The sequence below is a fragment of the Protopterus annectens genome, chromosome 12.part0, assembly GCF_019279795.1.
Source record: "Protopterus annectens isolate FY-2018-M chromosome 12.part0, PAN1.0, whole genome shotgun sequence".
NCBI lineage: Eukaryota > Metazoa > Chordata > Ceratodontiformes > Protopteridae > Protopterus > Protopterus annectens.
The window spans coordinates 973,375,831-973,400,674 of NC_056746.1; the positions used below are offsets into that span (position 1 = coordinate 973,375,831).

The 24,844-nt window shown below is 43.9% G+C and overlaps 1 protein-coding gene across 1 annotated transcript in view; it reads left to right on the plus strand.

Moving 5' to 3' along the window:
- Positions 1–1,008: 1,008 nt before the first annotated feature.
- LOC122816915 (14-3-3 protein beta/alpha-1-like) overlaps positions 1,009–24,844 on the plus strand; it is a 48,136-nt gene continuing 24,300 nt past the window's right edge. Inside the window, exon 1 of the mRNA XM_044089996.1 lies at positions 1,009–1,318. Coding sequence (XP_043945931.1) covers positions 1,025–1,318 — 294 coding nt within the window. The 5' untranslated portion in view covers positions 1,009–1,024. The remainder of the gene's footprint in view (positions 1,319–24,844) is intronic.

Sequence of the window (24,844 nt, forward strand, 5' to 3'; positions counted from 1 at the left end):
TAATTGCTGCTGCAGGAGCCACTCCCTCCCTCCATCCTTCCTTGTTTTTTGGTGTGCGGATTGTGTTAGGGTGTGGACACTTTCTATGACATGTTTTTTTGCTCCTAGCATTGTTCTATCCAGCCTCATTCTCTTGGTATGAAAAAAACTGAAGGGCTTTGTGCTCAAAGCTCAGCTCTGTTTGAGCTGACTAATGGTTTGGGCATGTGCAAGATGCCTTGAAGCTTTGGAAGCTAGACGGCTGTTGTATCGTTGGCAGGGTATAATCCGTATAGCTAAGCTGTTCATTAGCGCATCTACTGCTGCAGTTTTGAGCATTTATTGTAGCAGTAATCTTTCAGGTGTCTAGTATGGTAAGCTTACTTGCACTGCTTTACTTTCCCTTTCATATGGGTGTCTGTAGGTTGAGATGGGTACAGTCACCCCTATACTTTGGCTAGTACCCTGAACATTTGCCTACCATTTGCCGAGTTGTCCTGTATCCTGATGTGTTGGTGTTAAGGTTTTCAGGTTGGGTTTACTTATGATCTTTTTCTTCAGGGCAGTTTAATGGGTTTGCCTTCCCTTTGGATTGTGTGTGGGTTGGGGGGGGGGGTGCACAAAAGAAAGATTGTATGGGTTGATCTCTTATAACACTTATATTTGGTAGAGAGCCCATCTGGCCTGAAGGGAGAGCGCTCTGGTAGCCTGTCCAGTTGTAGGTTCTTTAGTGACTGAAGTCCCAAGTTTTTTCTTACTGCAATAGTTAACATGTCTACAGTTGCGATAAGTTATTGCATAACTACTTTCTTGCTTTATTTTTATCGAGTTTGTGGTTGAGAAGGGTCTCTCTCTGCCAGTTCTAAATTAAAGGAAAAATTCTAGACAAGGGTGATGGCTACCCTTCCAGTTCAATTACAAATTTTAATTTCCAGTTTGTGGTGTGTTTAAGTACTTTGCCAGTTTTGTTTTCACTTTAATTTTTAAAAGGTGAACTGTAGTGAATTGTCATCTATTTTGACTTTTCATTCTGTAGGCTTAAAATATGGATAAGAACGAGCTGGTACAGAAAGCTAAACTGGCAGAGCAGGCTGAGCGATATGATGACATGGCAAATGCTATGAAAGCAGTCACTGAAGATGGGAATGAGCTGTCTAATGAAGAGCGAAACCTACTTTCTGTGGCATACAAAAATGTGGTGGGCGCCCGACGCTCCTCCTGGCGTGTCATATCTAGCATCGAACAGAAAACTGAGAGCAATGAAAAGAAACGACAGCTGGCTCGTGAATATCGTGAGAAAATAGAGGGTGAATTGCATGACATCTGCAAAGATGTTCTGGTATATTTGGTTTTGATTTCATTAACATAAAATGATGCACTTCATTGAGAGAGTTTTCATGTCGGTGTTCGTTTGCTGTATTTGCATAGAAATTTCAAAATTTAGTAGTAGCAGTTGATCACTAGTCCGTACAATTTGTAGTGTGGCCAGTATTTCTATCCATTGTGCACCAATTTCCACCATAAAAGCCAAGTGCTGTTGGTAGCAGTTGCTGTTAGAGCTGCTAGTACAGCAGGAATGCAGCTTACTACTGAGCAACTTGCATAGTTTTTTACCTTTTTCCCAAATTCTTTACTTTGTATATACTGAACTGGATTTTTAGTTACCTAATTTTAAGAAGTTGGGTTGACTTGCACAATGGGAGCCTTTTATCAGCCAGAGACTTAAATGTGAGCAGCCACATTCTTTTAATATTTTTGTTTCACATTATAAATGTGAGTAGTGGTCTTTAAGCCAGGAGAGTTATGTAAGGAATCTGCTCACGCAACAGTTTTGAGCAAAATATTTGTGTAGTAGGCAGTCAAGTTCATGTACAAGATTAACAGATATTGGTGTAATGCAGCAAGAGAAATCACTACGTTAGACTTCTCTTTTCCCCTTTAGTACAGGACAACACCAAAAGGGAAGCTAATGCAGCAAGAGAAATCACTACGTTAGACTTCTCTTTTCCCCTTTAGTACAGGACAACACCAAAAGGGAAGCCAATGAAAGTTTGGCATAAACAATGCGTACCATACCTCTCAACCTCTTAGAGCAAGAAATCTGGACAAGGCCATACAAAAAGGGGGGGGACAAAGGCCCAAAAAATAGACTTAAGTATTCCAAACTTAGGAAGTTGATAGAATAACGCGTTGCATTAGCATGGATTTTCTGAAGGGTATCAAGTCTGAATCCGCAAATGTCTGTCATTGTTTTGCAACTGCAGTACTCAGATTTGGCACTGATTTGCCAGAAAAACCACAATTTTGAGTAACAGGCCAAAAATGAGGTGGAAATCTGGACATTCTTGAAAAAATCATGGTTGAGTGGTATGGTGAGTAATGACCAAGTGTCTGTTGTACAAACAGATGTGTTTAAGGTAAAAAACTTGTTAAGACTTTAAGAAAACCCCAGTCAAATCACTAAATGTCTCTGATAGTAAATGGAGGCTTATTTTTAGCACAGAAATCAAAACCTGTCCGAGACCAGGGAATATGCAGCACTCATTCAAAAAATTGTGCTACGTGTGTAGCTCCTGAGTAACATATTGCACTTGCCTCTGTCTAAAGAATTAGCATTTTGGTTTTACACACAATGCAGGAGACTTTTTTTCATATGGAAAAATGTTGTGGCATGTAGTGTTTTTTACAGGTGGCATTTTGGCTGTACATAGCTTCATTTCATTGGAAATGTTTGAGAAATTAGTTGACCTGGTAGCTGAAGTAGATTGTGAGCCAAAGTTGGCTTACTGACATAATGGCACATTAAAGGATTTTACTGTGCACAGTTTTGGTCATTGCAGTACTGAATGTGTTGGAGCAGGAAATCTTCCTTTTTGGAAGATGGAGAAAACTAAGCAGGACCAAGGTCATTGTGTAGAGTTAGAATGCTGAATGAGTGCATTAAATTGAAATCTTTGGTTTGAGTTGAGCAGATATGCGTAACAGGCTTATATTTGGAAGGCATATCACAAAATTTGTTGAATGCAATGTCTCCCCTGACTTAAGTGAGAGGCTGGCTTTCCTATTTTGAAATGCAAACTGCTTATTTAATTACCAGCTTCAGGTTAATTTATGGGCATCATTAAAGTACTACACAAGTCCTTTTTATTTGTACTTTTGTTTTACCTGAAGTGCACCATTTTCTTGTGCACAATGTACGTTTTTTAGAAGGAACATAGAAAAGTACAAACATTACAAGAAAACTGATTAAAAAGGAAATTGTTTCACCACTAAGACTAAGGTGGATAAAGAGTTTAGTTCGGTTGGGTACGTTTGTAAGCTTGATTTGCTAGCTGCTGCAGCTTCACTGAAGTAGTGAACAGATGGAGAATTGTTTTGCTATCTGCTGGAATGTTGGGGCCTTAGCTTTTCTACCAGATTTGAGGAAAGAATAATTGGGTTTTGGGACTCTACACTAATGGAGCAAGCATTTTGGAGAACTGTGTCAATCTAGAAGGTTTTGTTCATATTGATCACTGCCACAGTAGCCTAAGCTATATGGGTTATATTTTGTAAGGCTATACCAGCTGGCCAGCTTCCAAAGTGTCAGGGCACCTTTCAGCCACCCAAGCCATTGGTCGACGCAAGCTGCACGGATTGAAAAGGAAGGTTTGGGTACCAAGCCCTCCAGAGCTTTCATACTGAAGTACACTCCTCTGAGCAGGGGAGCCCGCAGGATTTTTTGCAGGGGGGTGCAAACCCAAACCCTTCCCATGTGGCCCCCCCACACAGCCATTCCAGTGTCTCATTACTTGGCTGTTACTCCCTAGTTGCCATAAACACTGTTCAGTTTAGTTTGCATACTGTTTTATGCTTTACTTCTACAATGATTACAGATGTTTGGGTTTAACTTATAACCTTTGAAAATTTTATAGCACAAACACAGAGACATTTTGTAAACAAAGAAATAGTCTTACAATGAAAACAGACTATGCATTAAAACATCTACCTTTTGAAACTCAAATTCACTGAAACGGTATTCAAAGAAAATGCATCTGGCCATTGGCGGGTTAAGTTTACCTTTAGGCTGTTTTCAAATCAAATGCCCCTTGCGCACATTTTTAAGACCATGCAAAAATTCTTTTCACCTTCCTGATTGTATTAATTATAATATATAATTGAATTATATTCCTTGTATAATACAGCACCACTAGTGTGTTTTTAAATTTATAGGTTTGAACATTTTTCCAGTAGCAATGAAACAACATGTGAACCATTAATGACAAACAACCCAATTCAGAACTTTTCAACCATAAGGCCACTCAGACTTCTGTCATTACAATCCACCAGTGTCAGTATGCATAATCTCTGCAGAAGTCATCTGAATAATTCCACATTTAGAGATCTGAAACTAATGAGGTTGTTAGACAACTTTATATTTCAGTGTTTAATCTACAAATTCAGTGCCTGCTGCCCTTGAATAAATTGCCCATGTTACGTTAAAATGGTAAGCTGGTATATTGCAATAGGGAATGGGTGGCAAGCTGAAAAACAGGTTCACAATTACTTGGAATCTCAAAGGAGGACATAATCAGGACTGCAGGACCCCACCCCCTTGAAATACGAATCTACATGCTGTGGGAGTAGAACCTACAGCTCTCTGCATCAAGATGCGAGTATGCTACCTGCTGTGCACTAACACTGCTGTTAAAATTCTGTACAGTAGTAGTGATACCATTTGCTAAACAAAACAGTTGCACATTTGAAGCAGACTTGGCATGAGCTGCAGTAAACTTTGCTTCCCTTGAAGCTCACACTTCCTTGAAAATGCACTTGAAAGTAAATTCCACCTGCTAACTCTCCCTCGAATATCTGGCAAAAATGTGGACATTCTGCAAAAACCTGGACAGCTGAGGTGCATGCTACCTCCCTCTTTTACATACGTGTACACCCCACGTACATCTGTCTCTTAGCGCAAGAAATATGAACAAAGCCTGTGAAATGTTTGGGACAAAGGCCTAAAACAAGGGACACATTTAGAAAGTTGCTAGAATAGCAAAATGTCCTCCTATTCTGATGTTGCAGTATTCATAACAGTAGGCGAGATGCTACTTGCAGTGCTACTGTCCAGCTAATATACCAAAGTCTCTAGTCCAGGAGGGTATGTGTGACATCTGTTACCAGGGCTGTAAACTGACATTGGGTATAAAAGTGACGTCTGCACGTACCCTCATCAGAATTTTTCTGCTGCAGTGATCGGATGCCCGTTTGCCAGTTCCACTTCTGCATCACACTTCAGACTACCACATTCCAGATCGTTAAAGACCAAACTACCATTTTTGACACTTACAGATAAGTGTCCAGTGGGGTTTTATTTCTTATTTTGCTTACTGTTTAGACCTGCATATCAGCTAGGAAAGGGAAGTGTGCTTGTGGGAGACAGATTCCTCACAAGGACACACACGATAAGTGTGTTTTTTTTTTTTTTTTTTTTGTCTAGGCGAGACCCATGACCATACATCCTGTTCAGTCTGTAAGTCGTTAGTCCCCAAGACCCTACGTAGCCTGTTAGCAGCTTTGAATCTTTATCTTGAGAGCCAAGGACACTTGGCATTAGGCATGGAGGGAGGAGTAGGCCCTTCTGACTAGCAGTCTTGGAACAATGTGAAAAAAGTTGGGCCCGAATCCCAGGCTGCACCTCAGGCATCCGAACAGGCTCTAGAGGCGATTGGAAGACCTGGAGTCCGTTCAGACTACTGTTACCAAAGCAATCCTGAGAACCTTAATGAAGTCCCAGGGTGCGGGATACAAAAGGTACGTCCGCTGACGTAATTCAGCCATCGGAGTCTGATGGCGTCGGGAACCACAGCTCGTGTTCTCTGAAGCCCCTGCTCCTCCTGTTTATGCTAGACCGACGTCTGCTTCTCTTCAGACTGCTCCTGCAACCCCCTTGAAAAGGAAACTAATCCAAGCATTCTGAACCCCCACAGAGGTGCCTGGCTGGGAATCCCTCTCTCAAAGCCTGATGTTCATCGTGTTTCACTGTTGCAGTCCTTACTCTTGGGTTATCCTGCTGGCTGGCAGGCTACCGTCAGTCGGCCAGAATTCCAAAGTCTAGGTCCGGTGTTGGTTGCTGTTGCCTCTTCCCTGACATCAGTGCACCAGGGGTATAAAAGATGCAGCAGACGCCATTTTCTTCAGTCTTTTGCTGTGCGGTGCCCGAAGCAAAAGCAGTTAGTGCCGGTTGGCCGACTTCTGAGATATTCAAATCCGAATTTCAGAACCGAAGTCTTCATTAAAGCCAAGCACCCCGTTGGGGAAACTTTTTTTTTCTTGCTCCAGACCGATGTCAGAAAGTTAACAATTCGTATTTCTTGTGGGAAGCAAATACCTCATAAGGATTTTCACTTACTGTATTCCTTGCCTAGGCCCTGATCACAACGTTGCTAGCTGTCTGTTTTGTGCTAGATTTAACCATCGCACTATTAAGCATCGGTTCGATTTTGCTTTTCATTACTTTGGCTGAAGATTTAATTATATAATGCCGTCGGACCAGCTGACAACTGCAGTTTACAAAAAAACGCAAGGAAAAGGATTGGCATCTGAGGTCCAAAACAGACTATGCCTCTGCTAGGCCAGTCGCCGGATCTCAGTAAGGTGCTTTTGCAGCCCCTGATGCCTGCTACCTCAGAGCCACAGGCCGCTTCCGACTCCCACGTGGAGCCTACTGTGCCTCTGGATACTCAAGGTATTGGACACTCTGAAATCATTCCCTCAGATGGGTCCGGAGCCGCTGAGCAGGCATCTGCTTCTGAGGGGGTCTTCAGACCTACACAACTATATATTAAGCCATCTTCAGCTTCAAAGACTAAAGCAGCTCTAAAGCCAAAGAAATAAGTACAGCATTCTCCTGCTCAGACTTCCATGCCTAAAAAACAGATGCTCAAAATGTCCGAAGACCTAATTACTTTGATCAGGGGCTCCCATCCCCCTCCTGATAAGAGGCCTAGGCAAGAGTATTTTTCTTCTGATCAGGTTTCTGTTTCCTCTGATTCCTCTTCTGAACAGGATTACTCCATGCTTCCCTATGAGGATTCTGATGCTGAAGAATCCATTCCTTCAGCCTCCCCTCCTGAGGATTATTCTTTTGGGGGAAACCCTGCATACCATGAGGGAGCATTTCCACTGGGAGAGCCAAGATTATTCGGAATCTAAGAAAAGGCTCAGACTTTCTGCTACTTCCTCAGCACAGACCCCTTGCTATTCCACCTGTTCTAGACATTGTATATGTATTTTCAGAGTCCGGCCTGTCCCCTGACTCTACCATGTCCCCTCTCTACCCCCTTGCACCTGCTATGCCAGACTGATACTACAGGGTCCCGGATTCTCCTAAATTTCTATATAAAAACCCCGCTGCTGACCCAGAAACTATCTCAGGGTCCCAAAGGGGTCAAAGCTTCCACTGCAAAAAACCCTGTCCCCTCTGATGGGGATTCTAGGGCTCTAGACAGATGGGGGGAAAAAAGTGCTACTCTGGCTGTAAGGGCTTTAAATTGTCAGTTTCATATGCTTAAATATCAGCAATAGTTAATGTCACTGTTTAAGCAGAAATTGTTGACAAATACTGAATGTTCAGAGAAAAAGGAATTGCAGGAGTTATTGCATGCAGCTGTAAAGTATGCTTCCCTACTTGTTCAATGTGGTTGATTCACTGGAGGCCTCTTGCAGGGCCACTGTTTATTAGAAAGCATGCTTGGTTAAAGGAACAGAATCTGCCTGATCATGTTAAAGCAAAATTACTAGATGCACCAATTCAGCATGATACTTTGTTTGGTACTAAAGCAGCAGAGGTGTTTGAAAAAAATGGAGGATAAAGCAAAATCCATGCAGACTATCAAGGATTTCTTACAGGTACAGCTACCCAGGTTCAGCAGGAACTGGCCTAAAAATTGGTCCTTTCCAGTGTCAGGCCACAAAGAGGCAGATGCAGGCGCCCCAGAGGCGGATCTCGGCCCCAAGGCTCATACAGGCCTAAACAATGGGGTGCTCCTACCTCCAAAAGCGGAGAAGGCAAATCACAGATTTACAGGAAACGGACCCAGTGACTTTCCTCTACCAGATCCAAGCACTTTTTTCTTTTGGCAGCCCCCTTAGGAGGAAAACTAGCACTTTTTTCATGAAATTGGCGAATGGTTACCCAAGACAAATGGGTCCTGAACATTGTGTCCCAAGGCTACAGGTTCCACTTTCGCACTACCAAGGTCAAAAGGTATGCCAGACCTGCCACACAATCAATGGGCAGAGGCACAAACAAATTACAGCCCTCATGGACATGAGGGCCATTCAGCAAGTACCACAACAAGAGCAGGGGCAAGGATTTTACACCAGACTTTTCCTAGTACCCAGAAAGGACAAAACCTGGAGACCAATACTGGACCTGTCTATACTAAATGCGTTTCTGGAAGTTCCAAAATTCAAGATGTTAACTCTACAGCAGCTACTGCCCATGCAGGGCAAGAAGGCTTGGCTCGTAACTTTGGACCTAAGGGAGGCATACCGGCATGTCCCAATCGGACAATCTTGCAGAAGATACCTCAGATTCATAGCTGGTTCAATGCATTACCAATTCTCTGCACTGCCCTTTGGCTTATCTACTGCGCTCAGGGTCTTTACAAAATGCCTTGCACCAGTGATGGTGTTTTGCAGACAAAAAGGAATTCAAATATATCCCTACTTGGACAAATGCTTTGTTCTCTGCTTGAATTAGGATGTTCTTCTACAGCATCTGGCGTTTGTAAAAGGATTACTAATTGGCCTAGGGTACACGGTAAACGAAAAGAAATCAAAACTAGTGCTCTCTCAAGAGATAATATTCCTGGGTGCAAGCTTAAATACAACTGCCCATATGGCTCATCTCACGCCAGACAAGCATCTGACTACTTCAAGAAATTGGCAACAAAAACCCACTTATCTGCAAGGAAAATCCTGTAGGCCTTGGGTTTCATGGCATCCTGCATTCTACTAATTCCATATGCCAGACTGCATATGAGGAAACTACAATGGTATCTAAAAAGTGTTTGGACTCAGCATTGCCACAGCCTGGAGACAGTAATTGCACTCATTCCCTGCCTGCAACAAGAGTTTCGATGGTGGGCAGAAGCCTGTCACCACAACGAGGGTCTGCCATTCAGTCTACCCACAGCCAGACGGACACTGACAACGGATGCATCAGATTATGCTTGGGGGGGCCCCATATGGCAGGAAAATGTATTCAGGGAGCATGGCCTGCAAACCAGATGCATCTTCACATCAATCAAAAAGAGATGCTAGCTGCTCAAAATGCCCTGACAGCTTTCAAGGACTTGCTTCTTCCAGGACAGTTACTGATAGATGATACTATGGGCATGTGGTACACAAACAGGGAGGTACACATTCCTACCCCCTCTGCAGACAAACCGTGACCTTGTGGGACACAGCAGTGGCTTTTCAAGTTCACCTGCAAGCACAATTCCTGCCAGGAAAAACAAGTACGCTGGCAGACTAAGCAGAAACCTCATGGATCCTCACGAATGGAAACTGGATCCACAAGTCTTCAGCATGATAATAAGGAAATGGGGATGCCCAGACATAGATCTATTTGCCTCCCCACACAACTACCAATTGCAGAGATTTTGCACAAGGATTTATCACAAGCAAGCATGGGAAGTGGACGCCCTGTTCTTCAGCTGGAAAAATCTAACAGTATATGCCTTTCCTCCACTGCCTCACCTTCCCAGGGTACTCCTAAAGGTCAGACAAGAGAAGCCAAAAATGATATTGATTGCACCAGACTGGCCATGCCAGCACTGGTACCCAATCCTAAAGAGCTTGTCTCTAGGTCCAGCATGGATATTGCCTCAATCTTCCCACTTGCTGACCCAACAAAACAATGGGATCCTGCACAGCCAACTTAGGACCCTAAATCTGGCAGCGTGGCGGATAATGTAGCCATTCAGAACCACCCCTCTTTCAAAAGCTGTTTTGGATGTTATCTTGGTGGCCAGGAGGCCCAGTACCAGAATTTCGTATGCAGAGAAATGGAAGAGATTCTGTGCTTGGAACCAGGAACCAAGGCATTGACACGCGTATACAAACTATCCCTCAGATTTTACAATACCTAACTGAGATGCTGAACAAAGGTCTTTCTCATAAATTAAGATGCATGCCTCTACCATTTCAGCCGATTACAATGCAGAACCACCTATCTTTTCTAATCCTTTAATAAGGCAGTACCTCAGAGGGGCCAAGAACATTAGGCCTCCAAGGAGAGCACCAGTTCCGGCCTGGGACTTTAATTATGTTTTGGAAAAACTCGCACTGCCTCCTTTCAAGCCAGCATCAACAGCAGATATAAAATTCTTATCCTGGAAAACAGTTCTGCTCCTAGCAATAACCTCTGCAAGGCAAGTCTGAGTTACAAGCACTCATGGCTGTGGAACCTTTCCTCGTTTTTCATCCAGACAGGGTTTCTCCGAGAACAAACCCTACATTTATGCCTAAGGTGATGTCCAGTGTGGCCCTCAACCAAACCATTCACTTGCCTACCTTTTATCCAAATCCACAGAACAAGGGTGAGAAAATTCTGCATTCTTTGGACATACACAGGCAGCTACGCTTCTACTTGGACAGAACTAAAGCTTTCAGAAAGACTGAGCAACTTTAGTGTTATATGCTGTGGGATCAACTTTAGTGTTAGCCTTGCCTTGGGATCCCGCAGCATATATCTCAAAACAGACCATTTCTAAATGGATAGGCCATTGCATCCGTTTCTGCTATTCTCAGCATGGCAAATCAGTGCCTAAGGGCGTTAGGCCTCATTCCACCAGAGCAGCAGCCACTTCAGCAGCCTTCCTGAGGAGGCTCCAGAGGAGTACCAACCAAAGATATCTTAGAGGCTGCAACCTGGAGTTCAGTGCACACCTTCTCAAAGCACTACCACTTACCTCTTTAAGTCCAGAGCAGGCTTTGCCACTGCAGTTCTGCAGGGCCTCATAGCCTCTCCTAATCCTATTTAGCCCAGCCACCCATCCTCTGCTTTGGGATTCAACGTGAGTAATGACTGCAACAGTGTAACACTATGAACATAGTACAGTTGTGTACCTACCATAAATGTAGATGTTAGTGTATTCACTGTTGCAATCCAGGTTACCCACCCACCATCCCCTTTTTCTTCGCTGCGTCTATTTGCACTACTCTATCCTATACAACCTATTTGGTGTATTTGCTTGTAGATGAAGGAAATGCTATTTTTGTGCATGCATTTTTATTGGCATATTTTTTTTCAGCCTACTAATTTGGGGGCACTTGCCATCTGGGGCAAGAAAAACTGAAGAAAATGGCATCTGCTGCATCTTTTTATACCCCTGGCGCACTGACGTCGGGGAAGAGGTGACAGCAACAGATGCCGGACCTAGACTTTGGAATTCTGGCCGACTGAGGGTAGCCTGCCAGCAGGCTAACCCAAGAGTAATGACTGCAACATTGAATACACTACTAGGAATAAACTATGTAGCTAAATGGCTTAATTCTCCAACTGGTGTCACATAAATAACCAGGACCCCCTAACTATATTCATTCCAAGGGTCCTATCCTACTTTTGTGAGCTACTCCAAACAGAACTAACATATATTCCTCAAAGTCCATTTATCTGCCATTTTTGCCTGTCTGCCCATTTCACCACCCCTGGGATCCAGACAGGAAGTCAAACATTTTCTAAAGGGAGTCCTCTATATCAAATCCCCATGGAAAACCCATCCCTCCACCGTGGGACCTAAACTTGTGTATTAGAAAAACTAACCTTGCCCCCCTTTGAGCCAGCACATTCTGTTCCCTTAACTTTGCACATTAAAAACAGTACTGCTAGTTGCCCTCACCTCTGCCAGAGTTTCAGAGATCCAAGCCCTTATGGCCACATCCCCCTACCTTGTTTTACACAAGGACAGAGTTGTCCTCTGGACCAACCCTTCATTCATGCCCAAGGTAGTTAATTAACTCATTTAATCAATCCATTAACCTACCTGTTCTGTCCTAATCCACAAAATGCCTCAAAGGACCCTACCTTCACTGGATGTACACAGACTACTTCAATACTACTTAGACAAAACCAGAGAGATCGGGAAGTTAGGTCAGTTTTTTCCTTCCATCCCAGAGCCCTAGGGAAAGCTGTATCTAAGCAGACCATTGCCTCCTGGATCTGTTCATTTCTTTGTGCTACTCTCACCATGGAAAATGCTTACAAGGTAATATTAAACCCCACTCCACCAGAGCAGCTGCTTCCTCCACTGCCTTCTTCAAAGGTATAGACTCCTCTTCTGTTTTGGAAGCAGCTACTTGGACCTCAGTACACACCTTCACCAAACACTACAGGCTGGACATAGCATCATGTGCTAGAGCAGGACTATCCTACAGGGTCTCCTTGACCGAAGGAATCCTGCCTCCTCCCAGGTTCATGCTTAAAGCTCTGGTACTCTCACTACTGTTATGAATACTGCAACCTCCAGAATAGAAGGACATAGTTGTGTAAGCACTTACCATAACCTTAGATGTCCTTCTCGTCTACGTTTCAGTATTCAGTCCCACCCCCTGTATCTTTCTAACTGCTACCCCAGGTATCTCCTAATGGCACATTGCCATCATCCCCCCTGGTCTCTACCTACACAGCCATCCTACTGCCCTAGGACTGGCCTACATGCAAGTCTAAGGGTCTCTGATTAGGATCGTCCTGGTCAAACCTCATGGGCACTAATTTATGCAGCAAAACCATTCCTTTTCAAGAATCCTACTGCGGATCCAGAGACCATTTCCCAAGGACCAAAAAGCATTTAGGCTACTGCTGCCAAAAATTCTACCCCTTCTGATAGGAGATGGGGTAAGAAGGTATATACTTCTGCTACTCTGGTATTAGGGCTTTAAATTGCCAGTTTCGTATGTTAAAGTAGCAGCAGCATATTAGATTAATTAAAACAGAAGATTTACAAGAGTTAATGCATTCTGCTGACCAAGTAGGTAAACATACTTTACAATGTGGTTTTGATGCTTCAGAAGCATCTTGCAGGGCTGTTGGAACTGAGTCTATACTTTGAAGGCATGCTTGGCTTGAGGAACAAAATTTGCCAGATCGTGTTAAACCTAAATTACTGGATGCACCCTTATACCACGAGCGCCTTTTTGGCAACAAAGCAGAAGTAGTCCTCAAAAGGGTGGAGGAAAAAGCTAAATTATGCAAACTGTTGGATTTTTTAAAAGTAATGCCACCTAGATTCAGTAGGCATTGGCCTTCAAAGAACTGGTCCTTTCCAGTCCAAACCCAGGAGCAGCAGACCACCAAGACTTCAGTCTCAAGCTATGCACAGATCTAAGCAGTGAGGGGCCCCCACTTCCAAAACAGGGAGTAGTAAGCCGCCCCTCTCAGGCTATGCACAGATCTAAGCAGTGAGGGGCCCCCACTTCCAAAGTAGGGAGTAGTAAGCCACCCCCCTATGGAAAAATGGCACAATGAGTTATCCTTAACTCTACCAAGCCTTGCTCAACTACTTGCTCCCTTGGGAGGAAAGCTCACCCTGCATGCTAAAAAACTGGGAACTCATTATCCAAGACAAGTGGGTTTTTAAACAGTTACCCTAGGATACAGATTCCACTTCAGCTCGCTCCCAACCACAAGTGGATGGCCAGACCTCCCCCCAAACCAGTGGGTGGAGGCCCAAAAACAAGTGCTTTGTCTCCTCAGTATCGGAGCTATTCAACCTGTCCCAGCAGAACAAAGGGGACAAGGCTTTTATTCAAGACTGTTCCTGGTTCCCAGAAAAGAAAACTCCTGGCATCCTATCCTGGACCTTTCTATTCTCATCACCTTTCTGGTACTTTCAAAATGCTAACTCTTCAGCAGTTTCTTCCTATTCTAGCCAGAGATGCCTGGCTGGCAACTCTCCAGACTTAAAAGAAGCTTACCTGCACATCCCAATAAGGGAATCCTTCAGAAAATACCTACTCTTCAGGACAGGCTCTGCAATATCAGTTCTCTGCACTTCCCTTTGACTTATCTACTGCGCCTAGGCTATTTACAAAGTGCCTAGCTCCAGCCATTGCATTTTGCAGGCAGAGAAATGTTCAGCTTTACCCATACTTGGACGATTGCCTGATTTCAGGCAGAGATTCTGGACTTGCTATTACAGCACCTGGCATTTGTAGAGAGACTTAACTTCACTGGGGTACACCATCAATGAGAAGAAATCACACCTATTATCCTGCCAACAGATTGTATTCCTGAGAGCAAGCTTAAACGCAACTTCCCTGATGGCATTACTCACTCCAGAGAAACAAGCTCATATGACAACCTACTTCAAACTACTGGCCACAAAAACCCAGCTATCTGCAAGGAAAATCCTGCAAGCCCTGGGGTCCATGGCCTCTTGCATTCTGTTAATTCCATATGCAAGACTGCATATAAGGAAACTTCAATGGTATCTAATAAGTCTATAGTGTCAACATGCTCAGGACCTGGAAACAATGATTCCTGTCATTCCTTGTCTAAGGGCAGAGTTCCTTTGGTTGGCAGAGGCCTGCTACCACAACAAGGGACTCCCTTTCACATTACCCTCTACTACCCAAACCCTAACAGACACATCAGACTATGCATAGGGAGTTCACATGGCAGGGCAAATGGAACCCAAAGCAGATGCACCTGCATATCAATCAAAAAGAAATGTTAGCTGTACAGAATGCTCTGGCAGCCTTCAAAGACCTTATTCTTCCAGGACAACTATTGGTAAAGGCAGACAACACCACAGTTGTGTGGTACAGAATCGAGCAGGGGGGAACCCCATTCCTACCGACTCTGCAGACTAGCCATGGCTCTGTGGAACACAGCCTTGAGCTACCAAGTGAACCTACAAGTTCATTTCCTGCCAGGCAAACTAAATTCACTGGCAGACAACTTAAGCAGAAATCTCATGGACCCACAGGAATGGAAACTGGAGCCCAAAATATTCAAGCTCTTTAGGAGCAAGTGGGGGACACCAGAGGGAAGACCAATTGGTAGATCTGAGGGGAGGAAAATAGAACAAATTCCGCACCAGAACTCCCCACAGTCAAGCTTGGAAAGTGGATGCCGTGTCCTTTACCTGGGAAAGCCTCTCAGTTTATGCCTTCCCCCTCTGCTTCTCTCGAAGGTTCTACTAAAAGTCAAACAGGACAAGCCAAGGATAATACTGATTGGGAGTGGCCACACCAGCACTGATACCCCCTTTTGCGCAGTCTGACAGTGCTACAACCTTGGCACCTGCTTCAGACCCCTTACTTGCTGTCCCAGCAGGTGGGCCAGATTCTGCACACTCCGCTTCAAGTCCTGAACCTTGCAGCTTGGCTAATTCCCTAAGCTCACCTCCAGCAACCCTCAGTAAGCAGGTGCTGGATGTCATTCTTGAGGCAAGGAGGCCTAGTACTAGAAGGTCCTATTCAGAAAAGTGGAAGATAATGTTCTGGAGCCAGTCTCAGAGAATGGGCACAACTATGCCCAGCTTACCTCGTATTCTAGATTATTTAACAAATGCTCCACAAGGGGCTATCAGCACTATAATACTGAGCCACCCTTCTATCATCCCCTGCTAAAACAATTCCTTAGAGGGGCCAAAAATTTAAGACCCCCAGCCTGGGACCTTAAATTTGTATTGGAAAAACTCACTTCCCCCTTTTGAACCAGCTGCTACAGCAGAGTTGCAATTCCTTTCTTGGAAAACAACTTTACTTCTAGCCATCACTTCAGCAAGAAGAGTGTCTGAACTGCAGGTCTTCATGTCAGTGGAACCCTTCATTATCTTCCATGTGGACAGGGTTTCCCTCGGGACTAATACATCCTTTATGTCCAAGGTGGTGTCTAGTGTGGCTCTAAACCAGTCCATTCATTTGCCTACCTTTTTCCCCTAATCCTCAGAGTAAAGGGGAAAGGGTACTGCATTCTCTGGACGTACACAGAGCTTTGGTTCTATTTGGACAGGGCTAAGCCACTCAGAAAATCTGACCAGCTGCTAGTTAGCTTTGCTGCAGGGCAGAGGGGAAGGCCATTTCAAAGCAAACCATTTCTAAATGGATAGCACATTGCATTAATTTCTGCTACAAACACCATGGAAAACCTACCCCACAGGGGATAAGAACACATTCCCACCAGGGCTGCATCTACCTGTACTGCATTTCTCAGAGGAGTCCCTACCAGGGACATCGTGGAGGCTGCAACCTGGAGCTCTGTACATACTTTCACCAAGCATTACCACCTGCCTAGCTTTTCTAAATCCAGAGCTGGATTTGCCACAGCAGTCTTACAGGGCCTTATTGTTGGTCCTAATGCTCTTACTACCTCCACCCTTCCTTAGCTTTGGGAATCCACCCAAATGGGATGACTAACAGTGAAACACTAAACCTAGTACAGTTGTGTGCACTTAACCATAAATGTGGATGTTAGAGTTTATTCACTGTTGCAGTCCTGGTTACCCTCCCCGCAGCCCCCTGACTTTTCTTGACTGTTGCCTTTCCTCCTTGTTTGGCATATATTTATATCATGTGGATTTGCTTTTTGCTGGGAGTGTTCCATACCATATAATTGCTTCCTATTGTGGGGGCACCTGACATTTGGGGCAAAAAAAACTGATGTAATGGCATCGGCTGCATGTTTTCTACCCCTGACAACCTGAAGTCATGGAAGTGACAGCATCCGACAGATAAATCCGAAGACGGTATTCAGGCCGGCTGAGGGCTTACCTGCAGGCAGATAACCCAAATGTGATGACTGCAACAGTGAATACACTCAACATCTACATTTATGGTAAGTGTACACAACTGTACTTTCAAGACCAACACTGACAACATAAATGTCACTAAAATTAAGTTTTGGTTCTAGATTGGCACTGTTCATGTGACACCCCAACCCCACGTGCAAAAAGGAGATATAGGGGTTTTGGATGGTTGAATTTATACATAGTAATAACACAGTAAGCAGGAACAGTAAATGGGGTTATGTTTAAAGAAAATAGACACTTTTATTTACCTTTTCTTTCTGTAAGAGACTTGCAAATTAGGTAACTGCACACACAGTCCTACTTAAAGTATAGCTGAAAGTAAGATTTATAACCGAAATGACTACACTTGTGACTTTACAGAAATCATTTGGCAGGCCATTCTACAACCTGAATCTAGCTGTTGCAAAGGAAGAGCCCTTGTGGTGATGGGCTAGTGGTATGGTGACAAGTTGCAGCAAACAGCCTCAAATTGATAGTTGGATGAATGTAAACAGAGCACACTGCCTCAGACACCCCAGGGAGAAAGGAAGTGGAGAGACTAAGTTAAGAGAAGAGATTTCCAGAATGAAGGAACCTTGGGGAAGCATTGCACAGAAACGGGCACCTCAGATATGTAAATGGTTCCCAGAAAGATAGCCATAAAAGACCAGCATGGCACTCATATTCTACAACCCAAAATCACAACAGGCGAGGATGATAAGTATGCTGAAAAGATTCTAAGCAACCATGTATCATGAGCAACTGCCAAGCAGTTGCTGCCTCCCAGTTATCTGGAAAGATGTTGCAGCTACTGATGAGGTGCTCCCCATTCCCATTAGTGAGAATAACACACCTCACATCCCTCACATACACACATGCATGGTGTTTGTGCACAGAAACATAAATACACTTGTATGCACGCTTGTGCAGTTTTGCACTGTTGCGCAGTCTTGCATGCACTACTGCATGGGTCAGGAAAGTAAGTATACAGGGATCCATGAGAGCATACTTTCAACAAGTCAAACAAATCTCAACAGAATCCGCGACAAATCCAGAAGTCAGGGACACTTGAAAATATTAGTACTATTAACTTGAGATATTGACAGAATAAGTGTGTGAATTGGTATACATTTTCTGAAGTGATTGTAATCCATAACTCTAAATGTCATAGTGTATTTCACTACCTTTTCTGCAAAAGTCAAGTTTTAGGAGAGATTAAGTGGGACAAAGTTAAAAATTTGCGTTAAAATGGGGGACAAAGGACAGGTGCAGTGGATATAAAAAGTGTACACACTCCCTGTTAAAATGCCACGTTTTTGTGATATAAAAAATGACCACAAAAAATTTCAACTTTTCCCACCTTTAATGTGACCTATAACCTGCACAATTCAGTTGAAAAACATATCTGTTGGGAGAAAATATTAAAGTACAATAAGCTGGTTGCATAAGTGTGCACACCCTTAAACTAATACTTTGTTGAAGCACCTTTTGATTTAATTACAGCATGGCACATATTGACTTGTCAAGGTTTGCCCACTCTTGAAAAAGCGCTCCAAATCTTTCGGGTTGCAAGGGCATCTCTTGTGCACAGCCCTCTTCAGGTCACCCCACAGATTTTCTGTTGGATTTGGGTCTGGGCTCTGGCTGGGCCATTCCAAAACTTTAATTTTCTTCTGATCTATTCATTTGCTTATTTGGATGTATGCTTGGGGTCATTGTCTTGTTGAAATGTGAAATTCCTCTATCTTCAGCTTTCTAGCAGATGCCTGAAGATTTTGGGCCGAAAGTGACTGGTATTTGGAAATGTTCGTAATTGCCTCCACCTTGAATAAAGCCCCAGTTCCAGCTGAAGAAAACCAACCCTAAAGCATGATACTGCCATCACCATGCTTCACCATGGGGATGGTGTTCTTTTGGTGATGCAAAATGTTTTTTCACCAAACGTACCTTTTGGAATTGTGGCCAAAAAGTTCAACCTTGATCTCATCAGGCCAGAACACGTTTTCCCACATGCTTTTGGGAGACTTTATGTATTGTCTTGAAAATTTTAGCCGGGCAAGGATGTTTTTCTGTGTAAGTAAAGGCTTCCATCTTGCAACACTACCCCATAGTCCAGACATATGGAGATACGGGAGATTGTCACATGTAGTACACAACCAGTACTTGCCAGAAATTCCTGCAGCTCCTTCAGTGTTGCTGTAGGTCTCTTGGCAGCCTCCCTGACCAGTTTGTCTAGTCTTTTAATCAGTTTTGGAGGGACGTCCAGTTCTTTGCAAAATCACTGTTGTCCCATATTTTCTCCACGTTTTGATGACCGTCTTCACTGTGCTTCATGGTATATCCAATGATGTGGACACTTTGTACCCTTCTCCTGAATGATACCTTTTATTAATGAATCTCTGATGCTTTGTAAGCTCTTTCCGAACCATGGCTTTTGCTGTAGCAGGCAACTGAGTAAATGTCAGGAAAATGCTACTAGGACAGCTGAACTTTATTTGGGGTTAATCCGTCTCTTTAATTGATGGCAGGTGTGTACCCAAGAGGACCAAATGCTGTAATTAAATCAAAAGTTGTTTGAAGTGTTTAAGGGTGTACACACTTGTGCAACCAGCTTATTGTATGTTTTTTATATCCCCCCCCCCCCCAACAGATTTGTTTTTCAATTGAATTGTACAGGTTATAGGTCACATTAAAGGTGGGAAAATTTTTGAAATTTACTGTGGTCTCATTTTTTTATATCACAAACGCCTTGCATTTTAACATGGATGTGTACACTTATCCACTGTATGTGTGAGAATAGAGGGTAGATGGCCATGTGAATGTGGGGTCAAAATGTGTGATGTTAGCCATACCCCACAGCCTAATCTGTATATACTAACTTTCTGAACTAACTTGGTTGTCTAGATTTGCTTTACACTCTGACTTCACACGGCTACATAATATGTATTTTCACTTTCACTCATTGAATATATTGACACTCTTGTTAAAGCAAGTATTTTATTTTTTTTTGCTAGTCTGTCAATTCGTTCACTAAGAATGTCTCGTGTGTTTTTTTATGAACAGTTAAGTAAACAGAAGTGTATATCTCTGACGTAAAGCTTCCTTTTACTCCTCCCACAGCCCACAAGTGTCACTAGTCAGCCAGGGGAAAGCCCTTATTTATGTAAGTAGTTAAGTCCACACATCTCTATCTCAGCAGTGAGCAATGACTGCTTTATCTCTGCAGCAGTCACATCACCAGTATATAGTCACATCACCAGTATATAAAGATAAACCTGATGTTTGTGTTTCACTGTTGCAGTCATTACATTTGGGTTATCTGTTTGCAGTAGCCCTCATTCAGCCTGATTAACAAAGTCTTGGGTCTTGTGTCAGTTGCTGTCCCTTCATGTCGTCAGGGGTATAAAACATGCAGCCGACACCATTACACCAGTCTTCCTTGCCGTGTGGTGCCCAAAGCAGAAGCAGTTCGCAAGTGCCAGTCAGCCGACTCCTGAAATTTTAGTTTGAGTTTCAGAACCGAAGTTTAGAACTAAAGCTAAGTATCCCGTTGGGGAAACTTTTTCTTGCTCCTTACCGATGTCCATAAGTTAATTGCATTACTTGTGGAAAGCAAATACCTCGATTTTTATTCGTACTGTATTCCTTGCTTAGGCCCTGACCACAAAGTGCCTTGCTGTCGATTTTGTGCTTTATTTAAACAGTGCAGTATCCGTCTGTATATTTTCGCTTCTAAACATTTCGGTTTAATTATCCAGAAATGTCGTCTGTTAGCCTTCCGACTACCGGGATTCTGAAAAAAGGCAAAGACAGACACAGGCTGCCGAGGTCCAAAGCTGGTGAAGACGCTTCTCCTAAGCCAGTCGCCAGTTCACTGGTACTCAGTGAGGCATTTTGGCAGCCCCTGATACCTGCTACTTCCGACTCGCAGGCCTCTACTGAGACCCATTCGGAGTCCGGTATGCCGTGAGATGCTTCAACTGTGGAACCTGCGGATGTCTCTACCTTGGATGGGTCCGGAGCCGCTGTGCAGGCACCAGCTTCTGAGGGTGTATTCAGGCCTACAGACTTGCATATTAAACCGCTTCCTTCATTTAGGCCAAAATCTCGAACCATGACTAAGACACCCAGGCCGCATGCTCAGGCCTCTATGCCTAAAAAGCAAATAATAAGAATGGCTGACTATCTTATAACTCTAATTAGGGGAAGCCAGCCTCCCCCCTCCTCTCCTAAGAGACCTAGGATTGAAGTTATGAATCTTCTGAACAGGATTCTGATTTTTCGGATTCTTCTGATTATCTGGATTTGCCCTCATCTACTTATGAGGATTCTGATGCAGAGGATTCTATTCAGTCTGCTTCCCTTCCAGAGGACTTTTCTTTTGGTGAAACCTTACGTACTCTACGGGAGCATTTCCACTGGGTAAGCCAGGATTTTTCTGATTCAAAAAAGAGGCTTGGGGATTTCTTACTCCTGCCTCAGCATAGGCCTTTAGCTATTTCTCCTGTACTAGACATTGTTGATGCCTTTTTGGAATCTAGTTTGGCCCCTGATTCTTTGCCTCCTGCTCCCAGAAAACCTGACCGATATTACAGGGTTCCTGATTCTCACAAGTTCCTTTTTAAAAATCCTATTGTGGATCCAGAGACTATTTCAGAGGGATCCAAAGGCATTAAGGCTTCTGCTGCTAAAAATCCTACGCCCTCAGATAGAGACTCCAGGGCGCTGGATAGATGGAGGTAAGAGAGATTACACTTCTGCAGCCTTGGCTATTAGGGCTTTAAACTGCCAGTTTCTATGTTAAAGTAACAACATGTTGCTGGATTGCTTAAACAGAAAAATGATAATTCCTGACTGCGCTGAAAATAAACAATTACAGGATTTGATGCATTCTGCTGACCAGGTTGGATTTGATTCATTAGAGGCCTCTTGCAGGGCTGTTACTGGGTCTGTGCTCAGAAGCATGTTTGGCTTAAGGAGCAATCTTTGCCTGACCATGTTGAAGCTAAATTGTTAGATGCTCCCTTAAGTCGGGACTGCCTGTTTGGCAACAAGGCTGAGGAAGTTCTTAAAAAGGTGGAAGATGAAGCTAAATCTATGCAGACTGTTAAGGATTTCTTACAAGTTCAGCCTCCTAGATTTAGTAGGCACTGGCCCTCTAAAAATGGTCCTTTCCAGCCCTCTCCAGGTCTTCTCAAGCCAAACCAAGACACAGCAGAAACCCCAGGTTTCAGTCCCAAGGGACACACAGGACTAGGCAGTGGGGTGTTTCTGCACCCATACCTGGGAGCAGCAAGACTCCCCCCTATGGAAAACCATCTCAATTACTTGCTTTTAAGACTTCCAAGCACTTCCCAACTGAGTGCTCCTTTAGGTGGAAAGATTGGTCTGCGGGCCAAAAACAGGGAACTCATTACCCAGGACAAATGGGTGTCCCAAGGATGCAGATTTCATTTCCACACTGTACCAACACCAAGCGGGTGGCCAGATCTACCCCCAAATCAGTGGGCAGAGGCCCAAAATCAGGTACTCTCTCTTAAACATGGGGGCTATTCAGTTGGTACCAGAGCTATTCAGTTGGTACCAGAAGAGGAAAAGGGGCAAGGTTTCTATTGGAGACTTTTCCTGGTACCCAGAAAAGGCAATACATGGCATCCTGTCTTGTACCTTTCTATTCTAAACACCTTTCTGGTGATTCCAAAATTCAAAATGCTGACTTCACCAGCTACTTCCTGTGCTAGGCAAGGATGCGTGGTTGGCAACACTGGACTTGGGGATGTGCAGGTATGCTTCTTTTATCAGGGAGTCTTGCAGAAGATACCTACTCTTCAAAGCAGGCTACATGCACCATCAGTTCTCTACACTGCCCTTTGTGAATACCCTGGGCGCAGCAGATAAGCTAAAGTGCCTAGCTCCAGTCCTTTCATTTTGCAGGCAAAGAAATATTCAAATATACCCATACCTGGACGATTGTCCTTTCTTTCTGCCTGAATTGGACATTCTCCAATCATCTGGCCTTTGTTCAAAGGGTACAGACTTGTCTGGGGTTCACCGTAAACTAAATGAAATCTTACTTGGTACCCTGTCAACAAATTATATTCCTGGGAGCAAGCTTGAATACAACTTCCCCGATGGCTTTCATCACGCCAGAGAAATGGATACATTTGACAACTTACTTCAAACAAGTGGCCACAAAAACCCAGCTATCTGCAAGGCAAATACTGCAAGCCTTGGGGTTCATGGCCTTCTGCATTCTTCTAATTCCATGTTCAAGCCTTCATATGAGGAAACTACAAATGGTATCAACACTACGCCTAGAGTTCCTTTGGTGGGCAGAGGACTGCCACCAAAACGGGGGACCGCCATTCACAATTACCCCTGCCAAACAATTCTTAACCGACCCATCAGACTATGCATGGGGGGCTCACCTGGCAGGGAAGTGCATTCAGGGCAAATGGAACCCAAATCAAATGCACCTGCACATAAATCAATAGGAAATGTTAGCTGCACAGAATGCTCTGACAGCCTTCAAGGACCACATTCTTCTAGGACAACCAATGGTAGATGGAAAGCACCACTGTCATGTAATACATAAGCAGGGGGGGTACATTCTTACCCCTTCTGCAGACTAGCCATGGCATTGTGGAACACAGCCTTGAGCTACCAAGTGAATCTACAATCTCAATTCCTGCCAGGAAAAATAGACTGGCAGACGGACTGAGCAGAAACCTCAAGGACCCACACGAGTGGAAACTGGAACAAAGGATTTTCAACATTTTGACAAGCAAATGGGGGAGTCCAGATATAGACCTGTTTGTCTCCCCCCAGAACCATCAACTGGACAAATTTTGCACAAGGACTCACCACAAGCAAGTGTGGAAAGTGGATGCTCTATCCTTCAGCTGGAAAAAAACTATCAGTTTATGCCTTTCCTCCTCTGCCTCTGCTCTCCAAGGTACTACTAAAGATGAAACGGGAAAAGCCAAGAACGATTTTAATTGCACCAGACTGGCCTCTCCAACGCTGGTACCCACTATTGCGCAGTGTCACGCTTGGCTCCATGGCACCTGCCTCAGATTCCTTCCCTGTTCTCTCAGCAGGAGAACATGATTCTGCACCCCCTGCTGCAAACCCTGAACCTAGCAGCCTGGCTAATTACCTAATCTCTCCTTTACCATCCCTCAGTAAATCAATGATGGATATAATTCTAGAGGCAAGGAGGCATAGTACTAGAAAATCTTATGCTGCAAAATGGAAAAAATTCTGTGCTTGGAACCAATCTCAAGGAATGAACGCAGCCATGCCCAGTTTACCTCAGATTCTACAATACTTAACTGAGATGCTTCATAAGGGCTTGTCTTTATTCCTCCCATCAAAATTCATGCCTCAGCCATTTCAGCTCATTATAGCACAAAGCCTCCCCCTCTTCTCTCACCCACTGCTCAAGCAGTTCCTCAGAGGTGCCGAACGTCTAAGGCCACCCAGGAGAGCTCCGACTCCAGCCTGGGATCTTAACTTTGTCTTTGAGAAACTCGCTCTTCCTACTTTTGAGCCAGCTGCTACTGCAGATTTAAAAATTTTTTTCCTGGAAAACAGCTTTCCTTTTGGCAATCATTTCTGCAAGAAGGGTATCTGAATTACAGGTCGTTATGGCAGTGGAACCTTTCATCGTCTTTCATGCGGACAGGGTGTCCCTCAGAACCAATCCCTCCTTCATGCCCAAGGTGGTATTCAGTGTGGCTGTTAACCAGTCCATTCATTTGTCTTACCTTTTTCCTAACCCACAGAACAAAGGGGAATGGTTACTGCACTCTTTAGATGTGCACAGACAGCTTAGATTCTACTTGAACAGGACTAAACCTCAAAGGAAGTCTGAAAAACTACTGGTGGCATTTACTGCAGGGACAGAGGGGAAAGCTATTTCAAAACAAACCATTTCAAAATGGATAGGCCACTGCATTCATTTCTGCTGTAAACACCATGGAAAACCTATCCCACAGGGCATCAGTCCCTTTCAACCAGGGCTGCATATACCTCTGCAGCCTTTCTCAGGGGCGTCCCCACTAGAGATATCTTAGAAG